At 55.3% G+C, this 25,450-nt stretch overlaps 3 protein-coding genes across 4 annotated transcripts; 1 reads left to right on the top strand and 2 right to left on the bottom strand.

Moving 5' to 3' along the window:
* Positions 1–681: 681 nt before the first annotated feature.
* Positions 682–6,743, bottom strand: MRPL12 (mitochondrial ribosomal protein L12). Its single transcript, XM_044983486.1, has 5 exons — positions 6,516–6,743; positions 5,955–6,141; positions 5,361–5,441; positions 4,786–4,923; positions 682–1,038 (listed from the first exon to the last, which is right to left on the bottom strand). The coding sequence occupies exons 1-5, from the start codon at positions 6,587–6,589 to the stop codon at positions 922–924; spliced, it is 597 nt and encodes a 198-aa protein (XP_044839421.1). The 5' UTR covers positions 6,590–6,743; the 3' UTR covers positions 682–921.
* Positions 6,634–10,564, top strand: LOC123346217 (methyltransferase-like 26 B). The gene is given in 6 exon segments (XM_044983491.1): positions 6,634–7,584; positions 8,635–8,794; positions 9,062–9,121; positions 9,603–9,670; positions 10,112–10,190; positions 10,502–10,564. Coding segments are annotated over 6 exon segments (624 nt in total). The 5' UTR covers positions 6,634–7,390.
* A 403-nt stretch (positions 10,565–10,967) lies between these two features.
* On the bottom strand, positions 10,968–25,418 carry HGS (hepatocyte growth factor-regulated tyrosine kinase substrate). Of its 2 annotated transcripts, none has more exons than XM_044983483.1 (21): positions 25,287–25,418; positions 22,202–22,286; positions 21,729–21,804; positions 20,975–21,067; positions 18,631–18,754; positions 17,697–17,749; positions 17,038–17,106; positions 16,679–16,803; positions 16,157–16,235; positions 15,933–16,031; positions 15,402–15,497; positions 14,971–15,009; positions 14,738–14,881; positions 14,322–14,535; positions 13,904–14,076; positions 13,526–13,666; positions 13,269–13,446; positions 13,057–13,190; positions 12,665–12,781; positions 12,232–12,327; positions 10,968–11,940 (listed from the first exon to the last, which is right to left on the bottom strand). In XM_044983483.1, exons 1-21 carry the CDS (start codon positions 25,321–25,323, stop codon positions 11,827–11,829), a joined length of 2,286 nt encoding a protein of 761 aa, XP_044839418.1. In that variant the 5' UTR covers positions 25,324–25,418; the 3' UTR covers positions 10,968–11,826. The 2 variants fall into 2 exon arrangements, with proteins under 2 accessions (XP_044839418.1, XP_044839419.1); XM_044983484.1 differs by having other exon boundaries at positions 14,322–14,532.
* Between the last annotated feature and the right edge of the window lie 32 nt (positions 25,419–25,450).

Raw genomic sequence — 25,450 nt, 5'->3', positions numbered from 1 at the left:
GCTCTCCCATCGCCCACTAAGCTGGTTTTATTATGTTGAGATCAGAGCTCTCTCCTGTCGGCATAAAATAGCTACACAAGCGCTCTTACAAGCTTACAGAGGCACAGCTCTGCTGCTGTAAGTATAGACATGGCCTTAGTTTGGGCTGGCAAATCCCCCCTCCAAGTGCACATCAGTCACCTGCGATAGACAGGTGCCCACCTTGCACAGCAGCAGTCAGCTGAGCAGAACGGAGTCCAAGCCTCCATGCTGTTCAGACTCCCATTAGGGAGGAGAATCCACCCCAACCCGAATGTCACCCTGCAAGAAAAATACCCCTTCCCTCAGCTCCTCATCCATTCACCTGTAAATAATTAGCCACAGCCTAGTTTGAGATTGTCTGAGTTGCAGTGAAAGGTCAAACTCCTGCATTAGCACAGGACAGCCCCCGCCCCACCCACCCACCCACAGAAGGCACCTGGGAAGATACCATTGGAAAGAGGGGGATAGGAAAAAGAGTAGATACATGGGGTGAAAATATCAGTGATCACAGCCTAGTGACAGGCCTATTCGGTGGCACAAAGCCACATGGGCTGGCGCATGGGTGCACTCCACCCTCAGGCAGCTCTGCTGGCTGGCGTGCACAGTCTGGTGAGTGGTTTCGGGGAGGACTGGTCTTTTACACATCACTGGTTCACAGACTTTCCCTCCCACACACCTTTTTAATAGATTCAGAGTTCATTACGGTGCTGGTACAAATGTCAGCCCCCCCACTGAACACACCCCACTGGTGCAGGGCCATCGTAACAGAGCAAAGCCCACTGCAGAAAAGCAGGGCAGATCTCAGCCCCCTGGAAATGCACAGGAACCCTGCGACAGTCAGTGGACAGGTGCCCCGCATGGGCAGGAGGTACACTAGTCCCTCAGCCATGAGTGGGCCATCTACTCCAGTACCACAGTCCCTCCTGCTGCCTCCAGTGCTGCTTTAATCTTCTCTGCTTCCTCTTTGGATACATTGGCCTTGATTTCCTGTGGAAGTGACTCTACCAGTTTCTTTGCCTGCCAGAGAGAGAGAGAGAGAGTTAGAAACTAGCTGTTTTCACTAACTAGATTAATAGATTTTAAAGCCATAGGGGACCATTATCATCCTCTATGTCCTATATAACCCAGGCCAGAGAACCACCCTGAATAATCTCTACATCAAGCCCATCACTTCTGTTTGAACCACAGCATCTCTTTCAGAAAGCCTTTCAGTCTTGGTTTAAGCATTTCAAGCAATAGAGAATCCCCCATGTCCCTAGGTAAGCTGTTTCAATGGTTAGTTATCCTCCCTGCTAAAAACATTCACTTTGTTTTTAGCCTGAATTTGCCTACCTTCATTTTCCAGCCATTGGATGTTGTTCTGCCTTTTTCTACTAGACAGGAGAGCTGTCTGCAACCAGACATCTCTGCCGCTTATAGGTACTTGACTGCGATTGAGTCATTGCTACACCTTGTCTTGGTGAAACCAAATACACTAGGCCTCTTGTCTTTCACTCTAAGGCAAGTTTTTCAGACCTCAGATCATACTTGTATCTCTCTTCCAAACCCTTTCCAATTTGCCAACAATCTTTTTGAAGTGTGGACACCCAGAAATGGACACAGTATCCCAGTAATGGGATCATTAAAGCTGTTTACAGAGGGAATGTCACCTCCTTGCTCCTGATTGATATTTTCCACTTTATACATCCAAGAGTTCATCCTCTACAACAGTGGTCCCCAACCTTTTCGTCTGGCGGGTGCCAGCCGAAGGACCGTGGCGGCGGTGGAGCATCTGCCAAAATGCCGCCAAATTTCTGCAGCATTTCGGCGGCGACGCCTCTCGATGACGCTGCTTGTCAGCGGCAAGCAGCGTCATCACCGAAATGCCGCAGAAATTCGGCGGCATTTCAGCAGATGCTCCACCGCTGGCTAGGACGCGGGTGCATTTAGATGCCCCAGCTCTACAGCAATGAATTGGGAGCTCACATCCAACTGATTTTCTACCATGATTCTTAAGTTCTTTTCAAAGTTACCATTTTCCATGACATGGTCCCCCATTTTATAATCATAATGTGCACTTTAATCCCAGCTGTATGACCCTGGATTAGGCTGTGTAAAATGCATGTGATGACTATAAAGCTGAATTTTAATAATGGATTAATATTGTATGTTGAGCTGGTTATTGGGGTGGTATTTTCCGTATGAATAGACTGGGTTAGAGAGACAAGGTAGGTAAGGCGCTATCTTTTATTGGACCAACTTCTGTTGGTGGAAAGTACAAGTTTTGAGGTACACAGAGCTAGCTCCTCTTTAGCTCTGGGGAAGGAAGCAGAGTGGCTTGGTTTAAGTATTTCTACAGGCAGGAAAGAGGACATGGCCCAGGATGGTCACTTAAGAATGGTTAACGGACAGAAACAATTGGTTCAAATGAATTTTGCTTGATCTCCTGCTGAGCCTACAGAACAGGCGTGACCAGAAGGGCCAAAGTCCATCAACAAGACAAAAGAACTCCCACAGGGATACTAAGAGGAGCACCCCCTTAGGGGAGCAGGGGAAGCTGGACACAGGAACTAGTGGGGGGGGGAAGAGAAAAGGAGAGAGGTCAGAAGAAGCTAGGCCTACACTCAGACCTTACAGTGGCACAGCTGCGCTGCTGGAAGGTCTCCCATGTAGCTGCTCTGTGCCAGTGGGAGAAGCTCTCCTGCTGGCACAGTCAAACAACCCCCGGCCAGGGCGGTAGCTGTGCTGGGGAGAGCGTCTCCTGCCAACATAGCGCTATCCACACTGGCACTTTTGTTGATGAAAAGTAGGTCAGTCAGGGACAGCTGTCTCCTCCCCCCCAACCACCCTGACCGACAGAAGTGCTAGTGTAGACACAGCCAGATACATCACCACTATGGGATGGCAGGACCTTAGATAAGATGCACACACGTGTAGGCTAGCTGCTGTTTTAAAAATCACTTTTTTCTAGTGTTTTGCTCCTACTGCTTCTTTCCCAGTCGGAACAGAAATATTTGTTATATATTTCTACCTTTTCTATGTCCTGATAGTTTTTACCATCTTTGCCTCATATTGGGCCTAGACCACAGCTACTAAAGATGGCCTGTAGAACAGAAACCATCCCTGCTCCTACAGGTGTGAGAAACCCAGAATGAGACAACAGTCTCCTCTGAGAGGACAGAGTGCCCTGCCACAGCCACGTGTCTGCAGGGAAGCAGGCCAGGACTGGAATTTCAGCTTACAGAGGCTGGTGAATGAGAGGGATACATCCCTGAGTAACTCTGAATTAACAAAACTCCTTCAAGAGAGAAGCCATTGCTGGACTGAATCCAGCTGCAATGAGAAGCCCTAGCTAGTCCAGAGAGCCCTGCAGGGGATCTTAGGATAAATTGTGGCATTGCCTGCTGGGGAGAGTGCACTTGGGTACAATGTGTAGGGGTGCCAATTTACTGCATCCACAGGCATTGGTGACTGAAAACACCTTGAAAACAACAAGGCTGTTCAGGAAGTCCATAGTGCTGTTGCACCAGAAGGCCAGTGTCAAGTAGAGGAGGAGGAAGTGAACTTCTATTTTATTCTGTTTGTCAATGTGGATGGACACCTGTATGAAATGGATGGACGCATGCCGTTCCCTGTAAATCATGGAGAAAGTTCAGATGAGTTGCTATTGAAGGGTTCTGCCAAGATCTGCAGACAGTTCACAGAAGGTGACAGAGGAGAAGTTCACTTTTCTGCTGTGGCTCTCCGCAAGTCTCCCTGAAATGCTGAAGAGGGAGCTGAAGGAAGACAATCTAATCGCACATCAGTAAATGCAGTCTTTAAAATGTAAATATTTCATTTGCTTGTTAAATGCTGCTGGTTTGCCCAATTTAAACAGGTCTGCGGAACTATTTCCACCTCCAGTATACACAAGCAACATCAGAAGAGTTTAAGATAAATAAGCTCCAACTCCAATATGAACTGTTCTGACAACTCTGTCTTTGGACTCTTAGGCCCTGACTTTTCACATGTTCAGTAAAAAATGCCTTGCATTGCTTGTTTAACCTGTGCCTGTAAATTAAGCTGTTGATTGGGATTTCCTGTACTTAATAGGATAAACAAACTCTACTGCTGCTAAGGTGGGGGGGGGGCGTGTCTTCCTCTCTCATGGTATGGGGTAGGTTTTTGCTGCCCCCATCTGGTGAGAATGTGCATTATTGCTTCTAGAAACCAACCACACAGAAGTCCTGGGAAGAAGAGACCCTTGTTTTGAAGGAAGCAATGGAGACAAGGGGGTGCAGACACTTCGGCTACATCTACACTACAGCCTGGATCCACGCTCTGAGATCGATCCATTGGCAGTCAATTTAGCAGGTCTAGTGAAGACCCATCAAATCAACAGCAGATCACTCTCCAGTCGACCCCAGTACTCTACCCTCACCAAGAAGAGTAAGGTAAGTCGACGGGAGAGTTTCTCCCATTGACCTCCCACGGTAACTCGACCTAAGGTACATAGCTGGGGTTGCGTAGGTCGACTTACCATGGTAGTGTAGACACAGCCTTCCTGTTGGGAGGCCTAATGCTCAATCCCCATGCACTTGGGACACCGCTGTGCACTGGAAAGGGAGCCCAAGGACACCAAGGAATCCAAGCTGCTATTCTGAAGTAAAGCCAATGTCTCCATTTTAAAAAGCACTTTTGAAAATAGTTTGGGCAGAGGCTCAGAGCTTTCAGCACAGCCCCAGGGAGATGCTGCTCAAGCACTGACCAAGATCATACAGGCAGAGGTAAGTGCCATCTCCTCACCTGGACAAGGTTCAGCCCCTGCATGCAGTTCTTCACTTCCTTGATCAGTTTTACTTTTTCCACAGCCTTCACCTCAGTCAACTTGACAGTGAAATGAATTTTCTCCTGCTTCTTGGGGGCCTCTTCTTCTTCTGCTACCTGGAACCAGAAGCCTAGTGAGGCCAAGTACAAAAGCATTCAGGACCCTTCCGCCCTGCCACACACAGGACTTGACAAACAGCCCCTTCTGGCCAACGGGGGAACTCACCTCACTGCAAACCTGCAGAGGGGCACAGCACTTGCACAGAGAAAGATGCTCCGAGATTGACAGGCAGCTATATAAACTTCTACCAACACTCCAGTTCCTTGTCTAGAACCACCACAGGTATAAAGATCCCTAGGAGAACCTGGAGTAGGTCTGTTTAGCTCAGAACCAACCTTCAGAATCACAGGTGGGGCATTTTTGGACTCACTAGAACTAAATTTGCCAAAGTACAAGGTTAAACCAATGCCCATCTTCCTAGACAGCGCTTCCCTTCCACTGGCATTTGTCCAGGGGCACAGAGGAGGACCCTAGCAGAGCAACTGGGAGTTACCTGAGTGGCTGACTGCATTGCAGGTGGTGGCATCATTCCACCCATCGGCATCAGCCCCATGTCCTGGATCTTCAGTGTCTTCTACAGAAGATAACAAGGTGTAATCAACAGCACAGAACAGATACCGTGTTCCCAGCAAGAAGAGGGACAACCATAGAACACCTCAGCCATAGACAAAGGACAGAGGAACAGCTCCATTCTGTGCTCTGACAATCAACTGCTCCTGTATCCAGCCCTCCTTCCATGTCCCAACTTAGTACAGCCCAGGCCATTACCCTGCCCAACTATACAAAGTGGGGCACTTTCCAGAGGTTACATATTGGGGGGGGGGCAGGAAAAATCACATGCCCCCCCAATTTCTGCCAGGGTTTGCTAGCTGGGCCTCCTTCTTGTGCCACAGCTCCTTGAGCTGGCCAGCTGCAGCCACAGGGAGAGGCGGTGGCAAACAGCTAGGAGCTCCATGGAGAACCTGGTGAGGGGAAGAGGGGAGACTTGGGGGGGAGAGATGTGCCCCCCCCAGCAGGTACCAGTCGCGACCCCCCTCATACGGAGGGGCAGAGCACAGGCTAGAGTCTGGCCAGGCACCCTGCCCACCTTCAGCAACTCATTGAGGTCCGAGATCTCCAGTAGTGTCAGGCTAGCAATGTCCTGCACCAGCTGCTGGATCTTGGGGGAATATTCCTTAGGGGCGTTATCCAAGGGGGCGCTGGCCAGGGCTTCTGTCCTTTGGTAGCAGCTGGTCCGCAGCATCCTCACAGCACAGACTCCCGGCAGCTGCTGCCTGTGCAATGGAAAGGGCGGCGCGGTCAGGCTCTGCCGGCTCAGCGGGGAGGACGCAGCCCGGGCAGGGCAGCTCTAGCCAGGCTCGGGGGTGCCCCGTGCACAGCCCCGCCGCTGCAGATACCGATCTGGGGAGCCCCGCGCAGACCAACCCCCCGCCCCGGGAACCGGGCGCGCTGGGCTCGCAGCCCGCGCCTCGCGAGCTTGGCGGCGGGACCCGCAGGCCCCGAGCAGGCTCCGCGCGTGGGCCGGGGCTGCACGGCCAGCAGGGGGCGCCCGCCGCCGGCCCGGGATTGCCCCAGGGCCGCCCGCCCGCCCGCGCGCGCAGGGACCCGGCCGCTCGGGGCTCCCGTGGGGGCGGGGCGGCCCCGGTACCGGAGCAGGAGGCGGGCGGCGGCCCGGAGCCCCCTCAGGCAGGGCCCCCCTACGGGGCGGGCAGCGGGCAGCATGGCGGCGCCGGCACCGAGCACGCTGGGTCCCGGCAGCAGGAAGGAGACGCTCGGCCTCGGAGGCGGGCTGCAGGCAAAGGACGCGGCGGCGGCGGCGCTCTGCCCCCCAGTCTCTATGGTCGCCGGGGCGCTCTAGCCCTGCCCAGGCCATGTCACTGGCAAAGGGTGACAGTCTAGCCTCCGCCTCCCACGTCTCTATGGCTCAGGCAGGTCACCCTCCAGCGCGCGCTAAATCCTCCGAGTAACGACTACACACTACCCAGCATGCACCGCTTCCGCAACAAGAGCAACTTTATCGGCAGTGGCCGCGGAGGCGCAGACAGGGGCGGGGCCTGTGCGAGGGCGTGGCCAGGACGCCTGGGTTCCATGCCCTGCTCTGACACTGACCTGCTGTGTGACCCTGGGCTCTGTGGGGAATGAGGCCCAGCCAGGCGTGGTGTTGCGGGCCCTGCCCTCGGGGCTGCGCCCAGGGGACACGCTGCCTTGGGCAGCATTCCCAGCCGCCTGGCCGGGGCCAAAGAGACACGCTGAGGCCCTGAACCGTGGCTGTAGGGCTGGGGCCTGGACACCCTGCTGGCCTCCCGTGGCTGGAGAAACCACACAGGCCTTTCCCCCATTGTCCGCCCCACCTAAGCAGCTGCTCTCCCAGGCCAAGCATCACTCAGTAATCTCCTTTGCCGTAATAAATCTAAGCCGGGCCATCTGTGAGCAGAGCCAGGCCCGTCAGACAAGAGGCAGGAGCAGAAATCCAGGCAGCACCATTCTAGTGGAAACCTCAAGACCTGTGGTCAGTGGCAGAAGATGCTGGTGTCTCCCATGGCAGAGAGGAATAAGGAGCTGATCCTGGAGGTACTGGCTGACTACGTGGATAATACAAGCCAAGCCTTTGGGCTGGAGCTGGCCTCTGGGACTGGGCAACATGTGGTGCATTTTGCCCAAGCCCTGCCTAATGTCACCTGGCAGCCTTCAGAAGCCAGCCCATCTGCCCATGAGAGGTACGTCTTGTGTCTGGTCCTTCCAGGATCCCTGGGCAGAGGCAGGGGCAGCACCCCACAGCATGGAAGCTGCTCGTGTCCCCATCCTGGCTGCTGACAGGCTGCTGACTGCTTCCTACGAGGAAGGATTTGGGGAGTTGAGGATTTCACTCCCATGGTGGTGGGGCTGCCTACAGCTCCAATCCCAGACATGGTGGGGAGTCTGTAATGAGGAGCACAAAGGCCCTGACCTGCTGTTCCCACAGCATTGCCAGCTCCTTTCCCCAGTCCACAGGGGGGGTAGGCCCCAGCTCTCAAACACTGCCACTTCAGTCAGTGACAAGGGTCTGTCGGTGTTCAGCAGGGGATTGTGCTCACTTCGCCTTTGGAAATTGTGCAAACCCTGCCAAGTCCTTCTAGGCTGTTCAGGCTTAGGCTAATCAGAACATATAACACCTGCATCGGGGACGGGGAGGGGAACATGCCATCTAGCAGTGACTCCCACCCCCATGGGCTTGTAACAGTTTTCATTGGGGTAACACTTATAGTGGCCCCAGCACAGGACAAATTCCAAGGGCAAGGAGACATCTGTAGAGCTGGTGGGCTTAGGCTGCATGGCCCACCTCACTTGCAATTCTTCTGCAGCCCTGTCCCTCCTCTTGCACTCCCTTGGAGGCAGCTGCCATGCTGGGTACTTCTTGGTCCAGGCGTCGGTGCTTACAGCAAAACAGGGAGGGAGATGGTGTTTGCCCATGGTCTGGGTGAGAGCAGCGAGATGGCCTCACTTCCTGCCCTCTTGTGGCTTTTAATAGAGGGGGAAGGGTCTAGCTGAATGCACCTCTTCCCCGCCCTGGAATCAGCAAGACAGCCACTGCCTGCACTGCAGGGTGATGCTGGCAGTACTGTGGCCCTGGCAGTAGCTAAATGGATCCCAGCCTGGCACCTCAGGGCAGCTCCTACAGCATCTCCCATTGTGGGAGCAGGAGGCAGCAGCAGTTATCTGGGTGCAGTTCAGCACCACCAGACAGACACCAGCAGCCTCTCCTGGTTTACCTGTCTCTCTTCCTCCAGCATCTCTGCCTACATCAGAGCCATCTAGGTGCAGAACGTGAAGACGCCACTGGCCATTGATGTTTCTCAGCCCTAGGACCAGTGGGCAGGCTTCAGCCAGGGCTGCTGCAATGTCATCGTCATCATCAATCTGCTGCACTTCCTTGCCCAAGGCCTGGAGGTGTGCATGTATGGACAAACTGAGCCCTGCAGGGAACATGGGGGCGCCACAGCAAGCAACCCTTTGTGGGAACAACATTCTTCCTCCCACTGGCGGAAGGAGCCTGTGGCCCTTTCAGGCCTGCACCCCGCATCGCCCCAAGGGATTATTGCTCGGGAGGAGCAGTGCTGGCACCTTGTCCTGCTCCTACTGGGATATGGGGCAGGCCCTGGCCTGGGCTCAGCCCCCCAGTGCCCACCTGGATGACATCCTGCCTTTGCATTTCAGGGACTATTCCAGGGTGTGGGCCAGCTGCTGAAGCCTGAGGGAGTGTGCCTGATCTATGGGGTAAGTATGCAGAATAGAATCCCAACCAGCAACCTCTGCTGCACGCCACCCCCAGCAGCAGGAGGGTATTATGTCTTTCCAGGAATCTGAAGCCCAAGGCCCCTTTGTGAACCACCAGAGAGGTCTTGGGACCCCTGCACGGTCTCCAGGAGCCTGTGTTTTCCCTTCCCTGAGGACAGGCTGTGCAATCTGCTGAGCAGCATATGGGGAGCAGGTCCCCAGAGCTCCGCGCAGCTCCTCCAGCGAGGTGGCAGGCACCGACTGCTATTGTCCTAGCCCACACTGTATTACATCTTACCCCTCCTGTGGCCCTGCCTGCTGGATCTGGCAATGCCATGTCCAGACCCCATGGGAGAGGCCTGAAATCAAATAAAGCCTAGGGGTTAAACATCCATCAGCTGCTGCCCCCGCCTCCTCAGGGCATGGAAGGGAGGACTAGGGAAGGGCAAGGAGCGACTCTGACTGCACTTTGTGCCTGCAGCCTTTTGCCATCAATGGGATCATCAGCCCTGAATGCAATGTGGAGCTGGAGGAGAAGCTCCAGGAGAGGTGAGGTGTGCCCCAGGAGCTGAATTCTTCCCAGGGGCTCCAGCAATTCTGCATTGTGGTAGTTAGGGGCTGGCCTGCCCCGTGAAAGCCTTGAAGGGGTCAAATCTGCATCCAGCCCACAGGCGATGGGCTCTAGCCTGGACACATCACGTCCTGTTCCCAGGTGCAACTGTCTCCCCGACCTGGGAGAGCACAAGCCACCTGTGGCAGCTTCCCCAGGATGGGCTCCTACTTACAGGCACAGGCTGTGTTCTGCAGGAGGCTCTTCCCCAGGCAGCATACCCATTTATATCCCAGGGCTGGCTGGAACTCATCACATGGCAGCAGCTGGAGATGCGGCCAGCCCCACCCCTTGGAAAGTCCAGGGCAGCCATATCCACCCCAGAGACCGGCACGCTGCTCTGTGCCTCTCCAGCCTTCTCTTGTTTTTTTGACTGGCAGGAATCCAGGCTGGGGGCTGCGGGATGTGGAGGAGCTGCGGCAGCTGGCCACCCCCAACACGCTGCGCCTCGAGCGTATGGTAAGGTTCAGTGTGGTATGGGAAACAGGCAGGTTTCAAGGCTTGGGGCGAAGCTGCAGGGAGCCTAGAAGCTGCTGAATTGAATTGTACTTCCTATGAAAATGGGGGACAGGCAGCATGAGCAGGCAGTGGCAAACTTTCTCCAGTCACAGCACTGCAGCTGGCCCCAGCCCGCTGCACTTCAACCCCCCTCCACACACACAGCTCTACTCCAACCCTGCAGCTCACGCCTGGAGGCCTTGCTTGCTTCTCTAAAGCCCTTCAGAAGCCTGGTTGTTCTGCACCTTAATGCCAGTTTTCCTCATTGCCAGCTGGAAATGCCAGAATACACCAACTGCCTGATTTTTCAGAGGAGGGAGCTGGAGCTGGCATAGGCCCAGCGGGGCTGCAGGATGTTTGAGCATGGCTGCCTGAAGCCAATGGGATAGGGACACCCAAGAATAAATTGCTTTTAAATTAATCTGTCTCTGCCATGGGCTGAGGGTAGCTGCTCCCTGGGGCCTGCACTGAGGCCAGCAGCCTAGGAGTAGTGAGCAGTGCATCCAAGCCCCTGCAGAGTGAGAGGCCCAGGCAGGGATCCTCCTTCCCTTCAGGCCGACCCTGTCTGCTCTTACGCACATACGGGGGCAGGAGGAGTGGCCCTGCTTGGCACCGAAGGCATCACCACTGGAGCATGTTACAGCCCCGCTTCACTGCCTGCCAAGCAGCCTTCCACCAAACCCCTCTGCAGTGGCCCTGCTCTCGCAGGAACAGCAGCACCAGGCCCAGAGCAACAGCTCTTTAAATACATTTTATTGTCACTGTTTCCATTCTGGCTACTCCACCACTACGTATGAGAGATGAGTGTTCAAAAAGCAGGGAGGGCCAGGCTCCCAAGGAGGGGGTGGAGGATATGGGCATAGGGCATGCGGAAGGGCCTGAGCTCCCAGGAGCATGGAATGCAAGCACAGGGCCAGGCTCCCATGGAGGGGCAGGGGATCAGAGTGGGGGGTGCAAGTTGTGGTGAGGGGCTGAGGCTCCTACTGGGGCAGAGGAGGAGCCAGCCATGGTGCACACTGTGCAGAGAGGGATAGTGGCAGAAGCCGAGCTTTGTGCGCAGGGGCAGCTCTGCATCAGATCTCATTGCCCCCCTCTGTTCTGGGGTCAAGGCAGCAGCGAGTACTTGGGGCATGATTAAGTCTCTCGCCTGCTGCAGAGCAGGGAAGGGAGGCCCTGGCCTGTGGCATTATTGCTCACTCTCCTGGAGCTCTTCTCAGGCCTGGCTCCCAGTCACCATCCTGCCCACAGAGCTCTGGGGGGAAGCCCAGGAGCCAGGCTGCAGCCTCTGCCTTGCAGAAGTCTCTTCATGAAGGGCCAAGCGCCCATTCGTTCTCCCTGTCGGGGCGGGGACAGGTTTCACTTCCAGCAACCATGGCCCGTTTCAGCCAGGCGGGGACAGCGCAGGGAAAAAGCCACAGGGAGGCCCCTGCCAGGCCAGGAGGGTGCATGCCAGCTGGTGGGGCCCCAGGGTCCCACCCTCCCCTTGAGTAGGGCCATTCCGCAGGGAAGGGGGCAGGGAAGAGACAGAAATGGCTAGTTAAGTACATAGTGATTCCTGCAGACAATAGTGTTACACTGGGCAGCCCCCTCGCCGAGATCAGTCAAAGGAGATGAGCTGGGCCTCGCCACTGCCCTGGGCCTGCTGTACCTGCGACGGGGCCTGCTGAGGCGGCTGCTGCTGCTGCTGGGGGGGCCCTCCAGGGGGCGGCATCTGGAACAGCCAAACCCTTTGTGAAGAGGCAGTTTTCACTTGGCACCCCCCTCCCACACACCTTACCCAGAGGGCTGCTGGTGGTGGCACAGGGCCAAGCCCCGAGGTGAATACACCTGGATCTGGAGGTCTCAGCGCCCTGCACAGGGGAGGCAGGGCCACAGCCAAGGCTCCTGGCGATAAGGGGGGCGGGGGGGGTAATCAGGGGAGTTTGCGACCGACTGCCTGGGGAGGGAGCTGAAGTGAGGGTGACGAGGGGATGCCGGGTTCATGCAGGGCTGGCAGACTCACCTGCTGATACATGGGCTGCTGTCCCGAGAGGTAAGTCTGCTGGGGTGGCAGGCTGCTCAGAGCCGGCTCCTGCCCAGGAAGGGTCGACATGAGGCCCTAGAGTGGGGGCAGGGGAGAGCAATCAGAGTGGCCGCCAGACCTCTGCCCCTTACCGAGGGGGCAAAGACCCCCAAGCTCCCAGCCAGGCCCAGTGGGCCCACGCTGCCAGGGACCTGGGGCTCAGAACAGCAGCAGTGAAGGGCCAGGGTACGTCTCCTACATGGGTCAAGGGGATACAGAAAATCCAGCCCTATCGCCCTTCCCCCACAAGTGCCAGCCGAGGCCGCATTTACGCTCACTCCCTGGCTGGTGAGCAGCCTCCATGGAACCAACCCCCACCCCCAAGCCAGGCTGCAAGAGGGCACCGAGCCAGTCACCCTTGGGGGGTGCTCACCTGCATGTTGTAGGGCTGGTACCCCATGGAGACAGCCTGGCTCCCCATGTAGCCCATGGTGCCAGACTGGGGGGCCTGCGAGATGGCAGGGATGCTCTGTGACTGGGATGCAGCGTTCTACAGGGAAGAGCACAGGGTGAGCGTGGGGCACCCCAGGCAGCCACGCAGCTCTCCCCCAGCACCCTCAGGGTCCAGGGAGCACCCATCCCACAGGGGACACCAGGGGAGACCCAGGCAATCTGGGACCGATCCCCACCCCCACTGTGCGGCAGGGGATCCCGAGAGCCTGGGAGGGGACAGCCTGTGCCACCCACTGCAGAGTCCTGTGTTCCAGATTTACGGCGAGTACGGCACACTGCGGGCGAGGGGGACCCAGCGCCCTGCTCACTTGCCTGGTAGCCCTGCGTCGGAGTTGGCTGATACGAGGAGTAGGCTGGGTTGGTGGTGGGAACCACCTGCCCTTGCGGTGCTGCCTGCCCGCCTCCTGCTCCTGCCTGGTACACGTAGGCATTCACCATGTTGGGATCTGGAGCAGAGAGGGCACAGTGAGGTGACTGCTGCTGCATTCCAGTCCTGCCTACCTCTGCATGGCCCCGGCTCTCACCTGCCCCTGTAACAGGCATCGGTGCGTAGGGGCCAGTGCTGCCTGGAGCTGGCTGGTTCATGTACACACTGTGCATGGGAGAGCCCTCCACAGAGCCTGCGGGGCTGAAGGTGCCTGGGAAGCTGGTGGGACCGGATGGCTGGTAGATCACCCCTCCTGCTGCTGGCATGGCCTGGAGCTGCAAAAAGGAGAGAGCGTGAAGGGGAGAGTTCTGAGGAGAGTGCTCATGGGAGGGCTCCCTGGCATGGCTGCTGTACCTGGGCATAGGGCAGAGAGAAAGCTGGCATCTGGGCTCTCATCTGGATGGTCTGCTTTTGCTGCTCCAGGCGCATCTGCCTCTCCTTTTCCTGCTCCTGCAGCCGCTGGATGGCCAACTGCCGCTGCATCTCCAGGTACTCCTGCAGGGAGCGGCACCACCACACACCTCAGGAGCCTGGCCATGCAGCTCATACACCAAGGCCAACCCCAGAGACTCCACCCGCTCCACAGAACAGTGCTGCCTCCAGCCACCCAACAGCCACCCAGCCCAGGGCACAAACTGGAACAGCTGCCATGGCCACCAGCAAGCCCTGGGAATGGCCCTGGCACGACACCTGCCCTCCATGAGGCACCTGGAAAAGACTTCCCTGCCTCACCTGCTTCTTCTGTCTCATGATCTCCAACTTCTGTGCCAGCTGAATTTGGCGCTGGCGCTCTGCCTCCTCGGCCGCCCGGCGCAGCTTCTCGCGGTGCTCATCCCGCAGAGCGTTCAGGGCCCCGCGGGCATCCCGGATCTGTGCCAGCTTGTCCTGCAGGCCCTCATAGTACACTGGGGAGAAAAACGTAGCATCAGGCTCCTGCAGGGCAAGGCAGCATCCAGGCCTGCTATCTGCTGAGCTCACCCAGCCCTGAGCACTAACTGCCTCCAGACAGAGCAGGCGGCCCTCATGGGGTATGCTCCTCCACAGAGACACTCCCCCCGGCAGTCTCCACACAGTCCCAGAGAGCTGCTCACAAGCCATTGGCAGGGAGCAGTCGTGTCCTACCCCGGGGAATGGAGCAGAAGCCACCTACGCCTGCGCTCGTCCAGCTGGTTGAGCAACTCCAGCAGCTGGGGATGCATGTTGTTGATGGACTGGAAGAGGGAGAGCACGGCTGAGTCGTTGGTGATGCTGCGGCCCCGCATGTGGTTGCTCTTCATACGGTTGACGAAGGTGGTGACGGCATTCTGCAGAGCCTTCAGGAACTGCTCGTGGTTCTCCTCGGACTCCCCGTTCTGGTACTGCTGCTGGAGACACAGGGCAGCACAGTCAGCCCCTGAGCCCCTCCCTCTCAGGAGTGGGGATCCACAACCCACACCTAGACCGGAGCCGGACTTGTGCTTCATGACCGGGGCAAGGCCGGTTCCAGGCAATTCCCAGGGAGCACTGATTCAAACTGACCCCGCCAGACCTCAGAGAGATGGGTGTGAGATCGGGCCCCTATTTTACCTCCACGACACCGAGCGGCATGGGATGAGCTTCCCCAGGCTGGGCAGCTGGTTCTGAGAGGGACAGTGGAGCAGACGGGGTGGGGCTCTTGCGAACCTCCTCCTGCTTCTTCTCCCAGTAGTTACGGTTCAGGTACCGAGCCAGCTGCCGGGAAAAGCAGAGGGAGAAGATCAGCGCCCAAGCCTGACTGGGAACCAGCCTACGCTGTGCGCCAGAAGGGCCTGTGTCCTTACCTCGGGGTCGATGTCCTCAGCCAGTGGAGCAGAGGAGTTCTGGGGAGAAAAAGAGAGAAGGGGGGACGTCAGATCTTAGAGACACACGAGGAGTCCGCAGCCCACTACACAACTCACTGCTATGACAGATACCCTGCCCAGACCTGTGCATATCCTGCCACCCAGTGCCAGGCAACAGCAGGAGTGCAGAACTGGGAGGGACAGCGGGCACTTCTTTCTTCCTTCAGCCAGGCGGTGATTCACCTCCTGTCCATGCAGCAGAGGAATAGTGCACCCAGTGTTTAGAGCAGGGTCTCCTAGGTGCCCCCAGCACAGCAGTGTTTTCAGTGCAAAGCTCTCACGGCTTTGGTTCCCTCTGAGCAAGGATTTACCCCGGTGACCTGACAGAGAGATCTGGGGGTGCTGACCCAACAGGGCAGCTGTGCACTTACCACAGGGGAGGAATAGAGGGTGCTGACTGGGGGTGCGGACGAGGTGACAGGCGTTGGCTCAGCCTTTGGGTACACAGAGTAGGTTGTTTTCTGTCTCTGCAGAGGGAGGTACAAGATCAGCCCTGAGAACTGTCCAGCTCAACAGCTCGAGACAAGCCTGGCTTGGAGGGCGAGGCACCTCGCACGGGCCAGGCCCAGCCACTGCACATTCACTAGCCATTGGGAGGCAGGAGCTGCTAGTGTCTGCATGGGGTCTGCACAGCTAACAACTGCCAGGCCCTGCCCCACTGGCATGATCAGCACCAGCCCTCACTATCCTGGTGAAAGAGACCCTCACCCCAGACCCATGGGAGGGATTAGACCTGCAGCACAGCACCCCCCTTGACCCACTATGCCCCAGGGAAGGGCTCCGACCAGCCCAGGGCTGGGGACCGGCTGGTGCTGGTGCAAAGCCCACAGCAGTAACCTGCCAGAGGCTTGGAGAGCATCCAGGCAGTGCGCCCTCACGCAGCCCTAGAGCTGGGTACAAACCATCCTCTCCTTCTCCTCGGCCTCTGACTGCGAGAGGGCGATGGCCAGCTGGAGCTCCTCCTCCTCCTGGAGGGCCGTCTCGTCACGCTTCGGGGGCAGCTGCAGATGGAGAGGGGGGCTGCTCAGTGGGACAGTGAGCAGGAGGAGAGGGAACTGCTGGGGCTAACCCTGCCTGCAGCCAAGCTCAGACCTCTGGCAGGCAGGACAGCCAGCCAGCCACTTACCTGGGACTGCTGAGAAAGGGGGCTGGTCAGGTACTCGGGTGGCAGCTCAGTGGTGGCAGCAGTTTTGCCCTCAGCTTTCCTACAATCAGATAGAGGTGACAGTAGAAACCCGGACCTACAGGCAGCATTTCTGAGCCCTGCCTGGCCCCATCCTGTCCCAGCCCCAGTGAGGGCCATGGCCCTACTCCACCCCAGCCCCCATCCCAGGGCACAACACGCCCTCCCCACCCCATCCCCAACAAGGAGCACAGCTCCCAGCTACCAGTCAGTGGATGGGGGCAATGGAGGCAGCAGAGCCAGTCCCTGGCGTCAGCTGTACACTCCCATCGTTGAGTGCCATCTCCTGAATCCCTCCCGTCTCCTGCCAGGCTGCCCAGCCCCTGGGGAACCCGACTCAGAGAGGCTCCACTACACGGGGCTGAGGTGACCCTTCCTTGCTCCAGAAGGCAGGCCCCATGCCAACCACCAACCCTGGCCGCTCCAACCCATGTGCGGTGTGCAGAACCCCCTGGAGATACTGACTTGTTGAGGTGCTCGTAGCAGGGCTCACACACCCGCACCTCCTTCTCAATGCCAAACTTGGGGATGGTGGAGTACTTGGAGGAGCACTTTCCACAGAAGATCTGCCCACAGGCCCGGCAATGATGCTGCAAACAAAGAGAGGGATGAGGTCAGCCTTGGCAGCTGGTACTAGGAGGCACCCTCCCAATACCAGGGCTGTGCTCCTCCACGGCCATTGCACTGGGTGCTTGCTGACCACCTTCCCCTAAAGCTCAGCTTCCCAGCCAAGCCCACACTGCGGGGCAAAGGAGGAGGAGACCAAGTCCCCAGCGGTGTCATGCAGGGAAGGGAACTAAAGAGGAATAAGCAGCAGCACCCACCTTGCGGGTCACGACCCCAAATTGCACTCGACATCGGTGACACTCTTCAGCATCCACCCAGTCAGGAGCCTGCCAGAGCACAGAAACCTGCATAAGGAAAGGACCAGGGCCTAGCACCCAGAGCCCTGATGCTGGCTCCAGAGGGCTTCTCGGGCTGCCACCCTGGAGCTCCCACTGGCTAGCCCAAGCCAGGCCATTCCCTGGATGGGGGAGACCCCCGCAGCAGGAGGCGCTCTCCCCTGCAAGTCTGCTCCGTGGCCACTGGCGCAAAAGTGAGTCACGGTCAGATGCTCCTGTGCTGAGCCAGTGACGCCCTAGCATGCTGGGCAGGAGCCCTGGGCAAGCCACAGGACTAGGAGGCTGCCCTCATGTGGGATCACTGATCTCTATGTGCTCTGGGTTGGCTCCCTGCCAAGGCAGGCCCAGGGGAGAGGGGATTCAGCACTTCCTTTCCTGAACTGTCTCCCCCGCCCCAGGGCTGGCTGCACCCCGGTGAGGTGTATAGAATCCAGGCAGCTGTACAACACACACAAGGTGCTTTGGGATTCTGGGATTTGATGTTATTTAACCACCAGTTAAAGGGTCGGACAAAAATGACAGCAGCAGCCCCCTCCGTAATGCCAGAGCTCCTCCCCACTGCTCTGCCCTGGGGAGCTCACCCTTTCTGCAGCAAACATGGCATCGCTCTCCTTGAATTCTGGGAACACATGACCTGCAGGAAGAGTGGAACAACATCTCACTGTAAAGTGGGGTCCCACCAGACTGGAGGCAGTGGGGCCTAGTGCTCAGAGCTGGGGACAGAGGCAGGGCTCCTAGGTTCTAGTCCCCGCTTTGCCATTTGTGCAGGAGTTCTAAGCAATCACTTAACCTGAGCCACAGTCACCTGCCTCACAGGGGAGCTGGGAGAGTAAGTGTCCGTACATCGATGAACAGATCCTAGGGCATTCCTCTGCTCCCAGGTCTGGCAAGTCTACTCCGAATGCAGAGCACAACCCCGGCCACACACTCAGATTAGGCAACTGGGACCCTTTGGTAAAACATATGTTCGAAGCCTGAGATCAGGGTGAGAAATGCAGCATTTCCTGCCAGGATGGGACTCCCACAGATTCGCAGCCACTCATCCCAGGCAGAATCAGGGGAGTTAATGCCCAAAATCACAGGCACTGCCTTCCAATGCACCCAGCACTTTGGGGAAATCCAGACACACATCCAAGTTCTCAGCTGCCCACCCCAGGAACAGTGCCCAGGAACGGAGCCATTCCCAGGAGGACGTGCTCATTCCCAGGAGGATATTCCAGCTCTGGCTTCCAGGGACTTGCTGCCAAACCACATCATTCCTAGTGGGCTGCAGGGCCAGAGCGAAGCAGCCATTTGGTGGAGGCTGCTCTGCAACAGGAACTGGATTCAAGTCACCCCAACGGGTCCATCAGGTAGCAGGGAGGCCACTGTGTGTAAACCCGTTTGTACGAGCCCTTCTCCCACACCTGGCTGGCACTGCTGCCTGCTCCCTGCCCTCCCATGGCTCATCCTCTGTGCTTGGCCGTCAGCACAATGGGAGACTCACCTGCCCCTTTTTCCCCACGGAGTCCTTACCTTCCACCTTCAAGATCTGGTAGGTGTCCTGCACCACCTTGTACTTGGGCTCATTGCGGAAGGCGTGAGCCCAGGCCTGGATCAGGTACAGGATCTTATTGCGAACGTTCACTTCCACTTGTCTCTGCACAGAGGGGAAAGCATCTGAGCCCAGCACGGGCTGTTGTGGGGGCTCTTTGTCCCAGCATCCCCCAGCTCACAGACACTAACTCCAGTTCACAACCCCACCCTGTCAGGAACACTCCAAACATACCCCAGGCAACAGGAGGAATTCCTGACCTTCAGCAGGCAGGAGGCGCTGCAGCTCCCGCACTGCCTGTTTCAGTCTGAACCAGCCTCCAAGAGGGGCCCTGCCATCAGCTGATCATCACCAAATCACATGACTGGCTGCTCAGGGAAATTCCCTCAGCAAGCAGAGAAGCAGATTCCAAGCACTCTCAAGCTTCACATTCAATTGTGGGAGAGCTCAGTACAGGTTTGTAGAGACATCTGCAACTCCGAACTCAGACAGACCTGAGAGGAGCCTGCACTACAAAGAGAGTGACGACAGAACCCCCAAAGCCAAGGGGCAACCCAAGTTACTTCAGCAGCAGTCAGGGATTCAGAAGAGCGAAAGTCCCTAAAGTAATGCGCAAGAATGCACCTCGGGCATTTAGGGAGCTCTGAGCACAGCTCACATAAGAACCTGAGAAGAATCAGAGACTGTTGATCTGATCATATATTCAGGAAGCTCAATACCTACCCGAACGCCCCTCTGAGCAGTCCATGAGCCTGCATTCAGTATGGTGTCAGTCACTAGAGAGGCAGTGACTGTGACATAACAAGTATCAGAGGGGTAGCCGTGTTAGTCTGGTTCTGTAGAAGCAGCAAAGAATCCTGTGGCACCTTATAGACTAACAGATGTTTTTGCAGCATGAGCTTTCGTGGGTGAATACCCACTTCTTCGGATGCAAGTCTTGCATCCGAAGAAGTGGGTATTCACCCACGAAAGCTCATGCTGCAAAAACATCTGTTAGTCTATAAGGTGCCACAGGATTCTTTGCTGCTGTGACATAACAGATGCTTTGCATTAGCAACCCACTGAGCCCAGGGTACACAATAAGTGCCTGGCCAGACAGAAAGCACCCTTGAGGGCTCCAGGGCTCAAATGGACCGACTCAGAGCCCCTCATTTGCACAGGTCTGGGGAACCCCAAGCGTATAAGCACACGCGCCCCGCCCCAGCACAGACGGTATGCTCAAGCCGCACTGAACTCTAGGATACCAGGGCTGCCAGAAAACCAGCCCCCACCACCTAACTTAGTGGCTGCCACTGTAAATCAAGAGAAGCCAGGCTCAAGGCAGCAGTTACTATGTCAGACCAGATCTAGCTGAACTAGGCCAGAGTCTGCCTAGGAAGAGGACAGTAGAAGAGACTCCTTGACAGAATTAGCAATGCTCATACAGGAGCTGCTAGACATGGCCAGTCACCTGCCTTGGCCAGCAGCCAGTGGTAGATGCTACAGAGGAAGGAATAAAATCCCTTTACTGAACTCAGCTGTGTACTCCTGTCCCACTGTGTGCCTTGGAGATGGGGCAGGAGAATGTCTTCGCCTCTCTAGCTGGGGTGGAGACAGGCTTGTGCCCCGGAACGCGAGAATCAAGAGCCCACGTAAGCATCATCCCACCGGTGTCACTGAACATGTTGTTCTCATTCATGCCAGCACCTAAGCTTAGTTCTGAATCTTGCTCAGCTATTGGCTCGACATCGACATCCTACAGCAGCTCGTCCCATAGATTAGTTACACACTCAGAGTAAAGGGATTTCTTTATTCGTTTTAAACTTTCCATCTCATCTTGGGTTATGGGAAGAGAGCCCACATCCCCCTCCAGCACCTCTTCCTACCAGCCCCTCCACCCCCACAGATGGGTATTTTCACTCGCCTTCGCTGGCTCTGACTAAACCAAGCCCAATACCAAGGTGAGGACTTGCCATCAATTGGCCCCCAAAGAGCAGTGTAGTATGTGCTGCAGTATTAGCCATCATTCCTTCCACAGCTTTGCTTTCAGGACACTCCCTCCCCAGCAGCTGGTTCCTGGAGCTGCCCATGATGCTTCATGAGAAATTCCAAGTAACAGACCCTGTGGTTCACCTGAGCAGTTCAGCTCGCTCCTTCTGACATGGATTTCTACACAGGGGCTCCCCACTCTGCTTCTCCCATGTCCTCCTGCTGCCCCATTTCCAAATCCCCAAGGGCCTCTGTGTTAACAATGACCTAGAAAGATGCTGCATTTACAGTTTCAATGCCTTCACCTTTCTTCCCCAACCCTATCCAGAGGGAGACAAGTGAGCAAGGTGCTTCTACCTTGAATAGTTCCTTCAGCTCCTCCATAGTCTGTTTATTGGCCACCTCATCATGGACTGTCTGGCCACAATTCTTGACCACAGACTCCATGACCTGCAAGGAAAAAGAACTAGATTAGATTAATACCCATAGCCTCTACAGAACCCAGGACCAGCAGCATGAGAGCAGAGTCGCAGCATGGACTGTGCCTGTCTGCGGGGCCCTGTAACCTGCACACAAGCCAGGGGGGCACCATCTAACCCAGAACACTTTGTGCCAACTTCAGTCAGAGAAACATCTGCTACTTCCAAAAGCCCAGCAGCATCTTGAACTGGGGGTCTTGACTTTTTGGTAATAGTAGGGTCACACTTTAATGCAGAGATATAACAAGAAACACCCCCTGAACTTACTGGTGGCCTTTGCCTCCCTGCCATTTAGGATCCCATAATGTCCCAATTGCAATTACAGCAACCACCTGCTTGGTACAGCAACAGCATGACAGGATTTCATGTCTTTTTTTAGAGGTTTAATTCAGTATGGCAGCTGGAAATAAAGAAACAGGGTCAGCAGATCACAGGCCATGGGCTGAAGCCCTCCAAGCTACAGCATCAGAGGAGGGTGAGCTCTGCACAGCTGTCAGCTGCACTCCTGTGGGGAGAGTTTGCATAGACTTCATTCCTCAGAGAAAGGTCTGTGGAAGAGCGAGCGTCCACCTGGGCTACATGTTACTAGAGGCCTGGAGAGACTTCACTTTGCTGGGTTGGCTTCAGGTTACCTCTAGTGCATAGAGAGCCACATGGGGGTTCTTGTCATTGACTTTCTTCTTGATAGCACCGACTGCGTATTTAGCTCTGGAAAAAGAGAGAGAGCACACACATTTTTCAGGCAGATGAGAACATGCAGGAAGAGTCCAGCTGCCACTTAATAGTCCACTAACCCCATCCTTGCAATGGGAAAGAACACAATTTATGGCATGGACAACTCCAGAAGCCAAGCAGAAAAAGAGGAAGAACAGTGATGTTCAAGGCCCGTTTCCCAGGTAGAACATGAGCTGCAGCTTCCCCAGTCAGAAACATTATCTCAAGATACTGAATTGCATTGTCACCTGTCCTACATAAAGTAACAGCCTGGGTGGACCAGTGGGCTGACCCAGGGTGCCTAGGCCTATGTTCTTAGCCTTCATGCAGTGAGCAGGGCAGAAAAGGATGTCAATGCTTAGAGCATATCCGGAAGTGATATGGCACTTACTGAGTGTCTCCCTGACGAATCATATCACAGATCTGCAGGATGGATTCCCAGTCTGTCTCCAGCAGAAGCTGACTGGTAGCTTTATCTGCAAGGAATTGAAATATCCATTAGCTTGTTTGGAACTGGCCTGCCTCTGTTTCACCCTCTCAGTTATATTCACATAGGAGATCTCACTCGGATAAGTGACTCCCCGTCAGTCATTCAGACTCTGAGATGCTCAGTAACTGCAGATTCTTCGCAATCCCTGGTATTTTTGTGCTGCTAATCAGAACTGCTTGGCTCCTCTTAAGTCCCTTGAGGTTTCAAGGTGCCTCTGGTTTCAAAACCCATACAGCAAAACAAAAGTTGTTCTTACACATCCACTCACTGTGGGTAAGTACAGGGTTTTTATGGTGCTCCCTCACCAAAAGTGACCTGCTCGTCTGAAAATGTAAGGACTCAATTCCCAAACTTGTTACACTTCAGTCTGCAGTAAGTAAGTTATGACCCCCCCAGCTAGGCCTATGAAGCTGCAGAAAGAGGTTCCTAGGTACTGCTAGTATAACTCAGGATTTATATTTCTGTACCTATTCTAGGTTTCTATGTGGCAGTCTTACCATCCTGTCACTGCAGCTGTCCAAGCTGATGTCCATAACCCACTAACAAACTTGGGCCCCTCCCCCACTCTCAATCTTTCAATCATAGTTGTTATTTTCAGGTTTGTCAAAGGAATGATTTAGACACCACACCAAGCCTCTGTTCATCCCACAACAGCTACACCTGTTTTTCTAGTTAACAATATTTTATGCTTCCTGAGTGTATCACACTCCCTGATACAGTTCTGAACCTCCCACTCTGCTACCAGGCTATTAGTCACATTGCAGAACTTGGTCTTTAGCAAGGTGGGTTTTCCAAGGTAAGGGAAAAGCACCTGGTCTAAAAGGGAGAACAAAGGGGACAGAAACCAGAGGTCCCATTCTGCCATGAGCATCAGGAGCCACCTCCCAGCACTGTATGGGAATAACCATATACCTGCTCACAGGTAGTGTGGGAGTCAGGTGTCAGGCTTGGTTGTGGGGCAGAATGGTGAGATACACAAACACGGCCCACACTGATGCATTGGCTAGAGACACCTGTTATGAAGAGCAGTGAAATAACTGATGTTGATCTTTAAATCACTGTCATGGGGCTTCAAGTGAAAAAGTGAGGGTCCCATATGAGGAAAGATTAAAGAGGCTAGGACTCTTCAGTTTGGAAAAGAGAAGACTAAGGGGGGACATGATAGAGGTATATAAAATCATGAGTGATGTTGAGAAAGTGGATAAGGAAAAGTTATTTACTTATTCCCATAATACAAGAACTAGGGGTCACCAAATGAAATTAATAGGCAGCAGGTTTAAAACAAATAAAAGGAAGTTCTTCTTCACGCAGCGCACAGTCAACTTGTGGAACTCCTTACCTGAGGAGGTTGTGAAGGCTAGGACTATAACAATGTTTAAAAGGGGACTGGATAAATTCATGGTGGCTAAATCCATAAATGGCTATTAGCCAGGATGGGTAAGAATGGTGTCCCTAGCCTCTGTTCGTCAGAGGATGGAGATGGATGGCAGGAGAGAGATCACTTGATCGTTGCCTTTTAGGTTCACTCCCTCAGGGGCACCTGGCATTGGCCACTGTCGGTAGACAGATACTGGGCTAGATGGACCTTTGGTCTGACCTGGTACGGCCTTTCTTATGTTCTTATGTTCTTAGTGATTCCATAAGAACGGCCGTACTGGGTCAGACCAAAGGTCCATCCAGCCCAGTATCCTGTCTACCGACAGTGGCCAATGCCAGGTGCCGCAGAGGGAGTGAACCTAGCAGGTAATGATCAAGTGATCTCTCTCCTGCCATCCATCACCACCCTCTGACAAACGGAGGCTAGGGACACTGTTCCTTACCCATCCTGGCTGATAGCCATTAATGGACTTAACTTCCATGAATTTATCCAGTTCTCTTTTGAACCCTGTTATAGTCCTAGCCTTCACAACCTCCTCAGGCAAGGAGTTTCACAAGTTGTGCGCTGTGTGAAGAACAACTTTCTTTTATTTGTTTTAAACCTGCTGCCCATTAATTTCATTTGGCGGCCCCTAGTTCTTATATTATGGGAACAAGTAAATAACTTTTCCTTATTCACTTTCTCCACATCACTCATGATTTTATAGACCTCTATCATATCCCCCCTTAGTCTCCTCTTTTCCAAGCTGAAAAGTCCTAGCCTCTTTAATTTCTTCTCCTGTGGGACCCATTCCAAACCCCTAATCATTTTAGTTGCCCTTTTCTGAACCTTTTCTAATGCCATGAGGAGACCACATCTGTACACAGTATTCGAGATGTGCGCATAACATGGATTTATATATAGACAATAAGATATTCTGTCTTATTCTCTATCCCCTTTTTAATGATTCCTAACATACTGTTTACTTTTTTGCTTGCCACTGCACAGACGTCTTCAGAGAACTATCCACAATGACTTCAAGATCTTTTCCCTGATTAGTTGTAGCTAACTTAGCCCCCATCATGTTGTATGTATAGTTGGGGTTATTTTTCCCAATCTGCATTACTTTACATTTATCCACATTCAATTTGCCACTGTGTTGCCCAATCACTTAGTTTTGTGAGATCTTTTTGAAGTTCTTCACAGTCTGCTTTGCTCTTAGCCCTGTGCATTGGGCTCTCCCGAGAGCTGGAGGACGATGGGGCGAGGAGAAGCAGCTGGTACAGCGTTAACCCGCCTTGGTGAGGCTCAGGCTAGGGCGCTTGTTTTGCGCTGGGCCCTCGGGGCAGGTACTGGGCCCCTCTCACAGGGAGAGGCCAGGGCCAGGCCTCCGAGATGGGGCAGCGGTTCCTCAGCCCGGGCTGTTGTAATTCACCCCCAGCTAAGCCCCGCAGGGGCTCGGGTCTGCGCCCGGCCCGACTCCCTCGCCAGCTGCCCCCGGGGACGCCCCACGGCGGGCCCCGCCGGACTCCGAACCCAGCCCCCCGGGCCGCCCTGGCTCCCGCGCCCCAGAGCCTGCGGGGTCGAGGGTCACGGGCCGACTCGCGCGCACCCCGGGACCCCCGGTACCTAGGAGCCGCTCGAAGGTGCCGCCGCCTCTGCCCATGGTGCCCCCGAAACCCGCCGACCCGGCTCCGCTCGGCCTCAGATCGCCACAGGCCGCACTTCCGCTTCCGCCTTCCGCTAGGGGCGGGGCTTCCTCTGAACGGGTCGTGGTTGGATACCGGGAGATC

This window comes from Mauremys mutica, chromosome 12, assembly GCF_020497125.1.
Source record: "Mauremys mutica isolate MM-2020 ecotype Southern chromosome 12, ASM2049712v1, whole genome shotgun sequence".
Taxonomy (NCBI): Eukaryota; Metazoa; Chordata; order Testudines; family Geoemydidae; genus Mauremys; species Mauremys mutica.
This window is presented reverse-complemented; position numbering and strand designations above follow the sequence as displayed.

Excerpts from the sequence above, each read along its gene's own strand:
- MRPL12 (XM_044983486.1), bottom strand. The coding sequence starts at position 6,589 with ATGCTGCCCGCTGCCCGCCCCGTAGGGGGGCCCTGCCTGAGGGGGCTC. Across the intron at positions 6,142-6,515 it reads GCCGCCCGCCTCCTGCTCCG|GCAGCAGCTGCCGGGAGTCT; the intron begins GTACCGGGGCCG and ends TCCATTGCACAG. Across the intron at positions 5,442-5,954 it reads ACCTCAATGAGTTGCTGAAG|AAGACACTGAAGATCCAGGA; the intron begins GTGGGCAGGGTG and ends TATCTTCTGTAG.
- HGS (XM_044983483.1), bottom strand. The coding sequence starts at position 25,323 with ATGGGCAGAGGCGGCGGCACCTTCGAGCGGCTCCTAG. Across the intron at positions 22,287-25,286 it reads CACCTTCGAGCGGCTCCTAG|ATAAAGCTACCAGTCAGCTT; the intron begins GTACCGGGGGTC and ends AATTCCTTGCAG. Across the intron at positions 17,107-17,696 it reads CCATGTTTGCTGCAGAAAGG|GCTCCTGACTGGGTGGATGC; the intron begins GTGAGCTCCCCA and ends GTGCTCTGGCAG.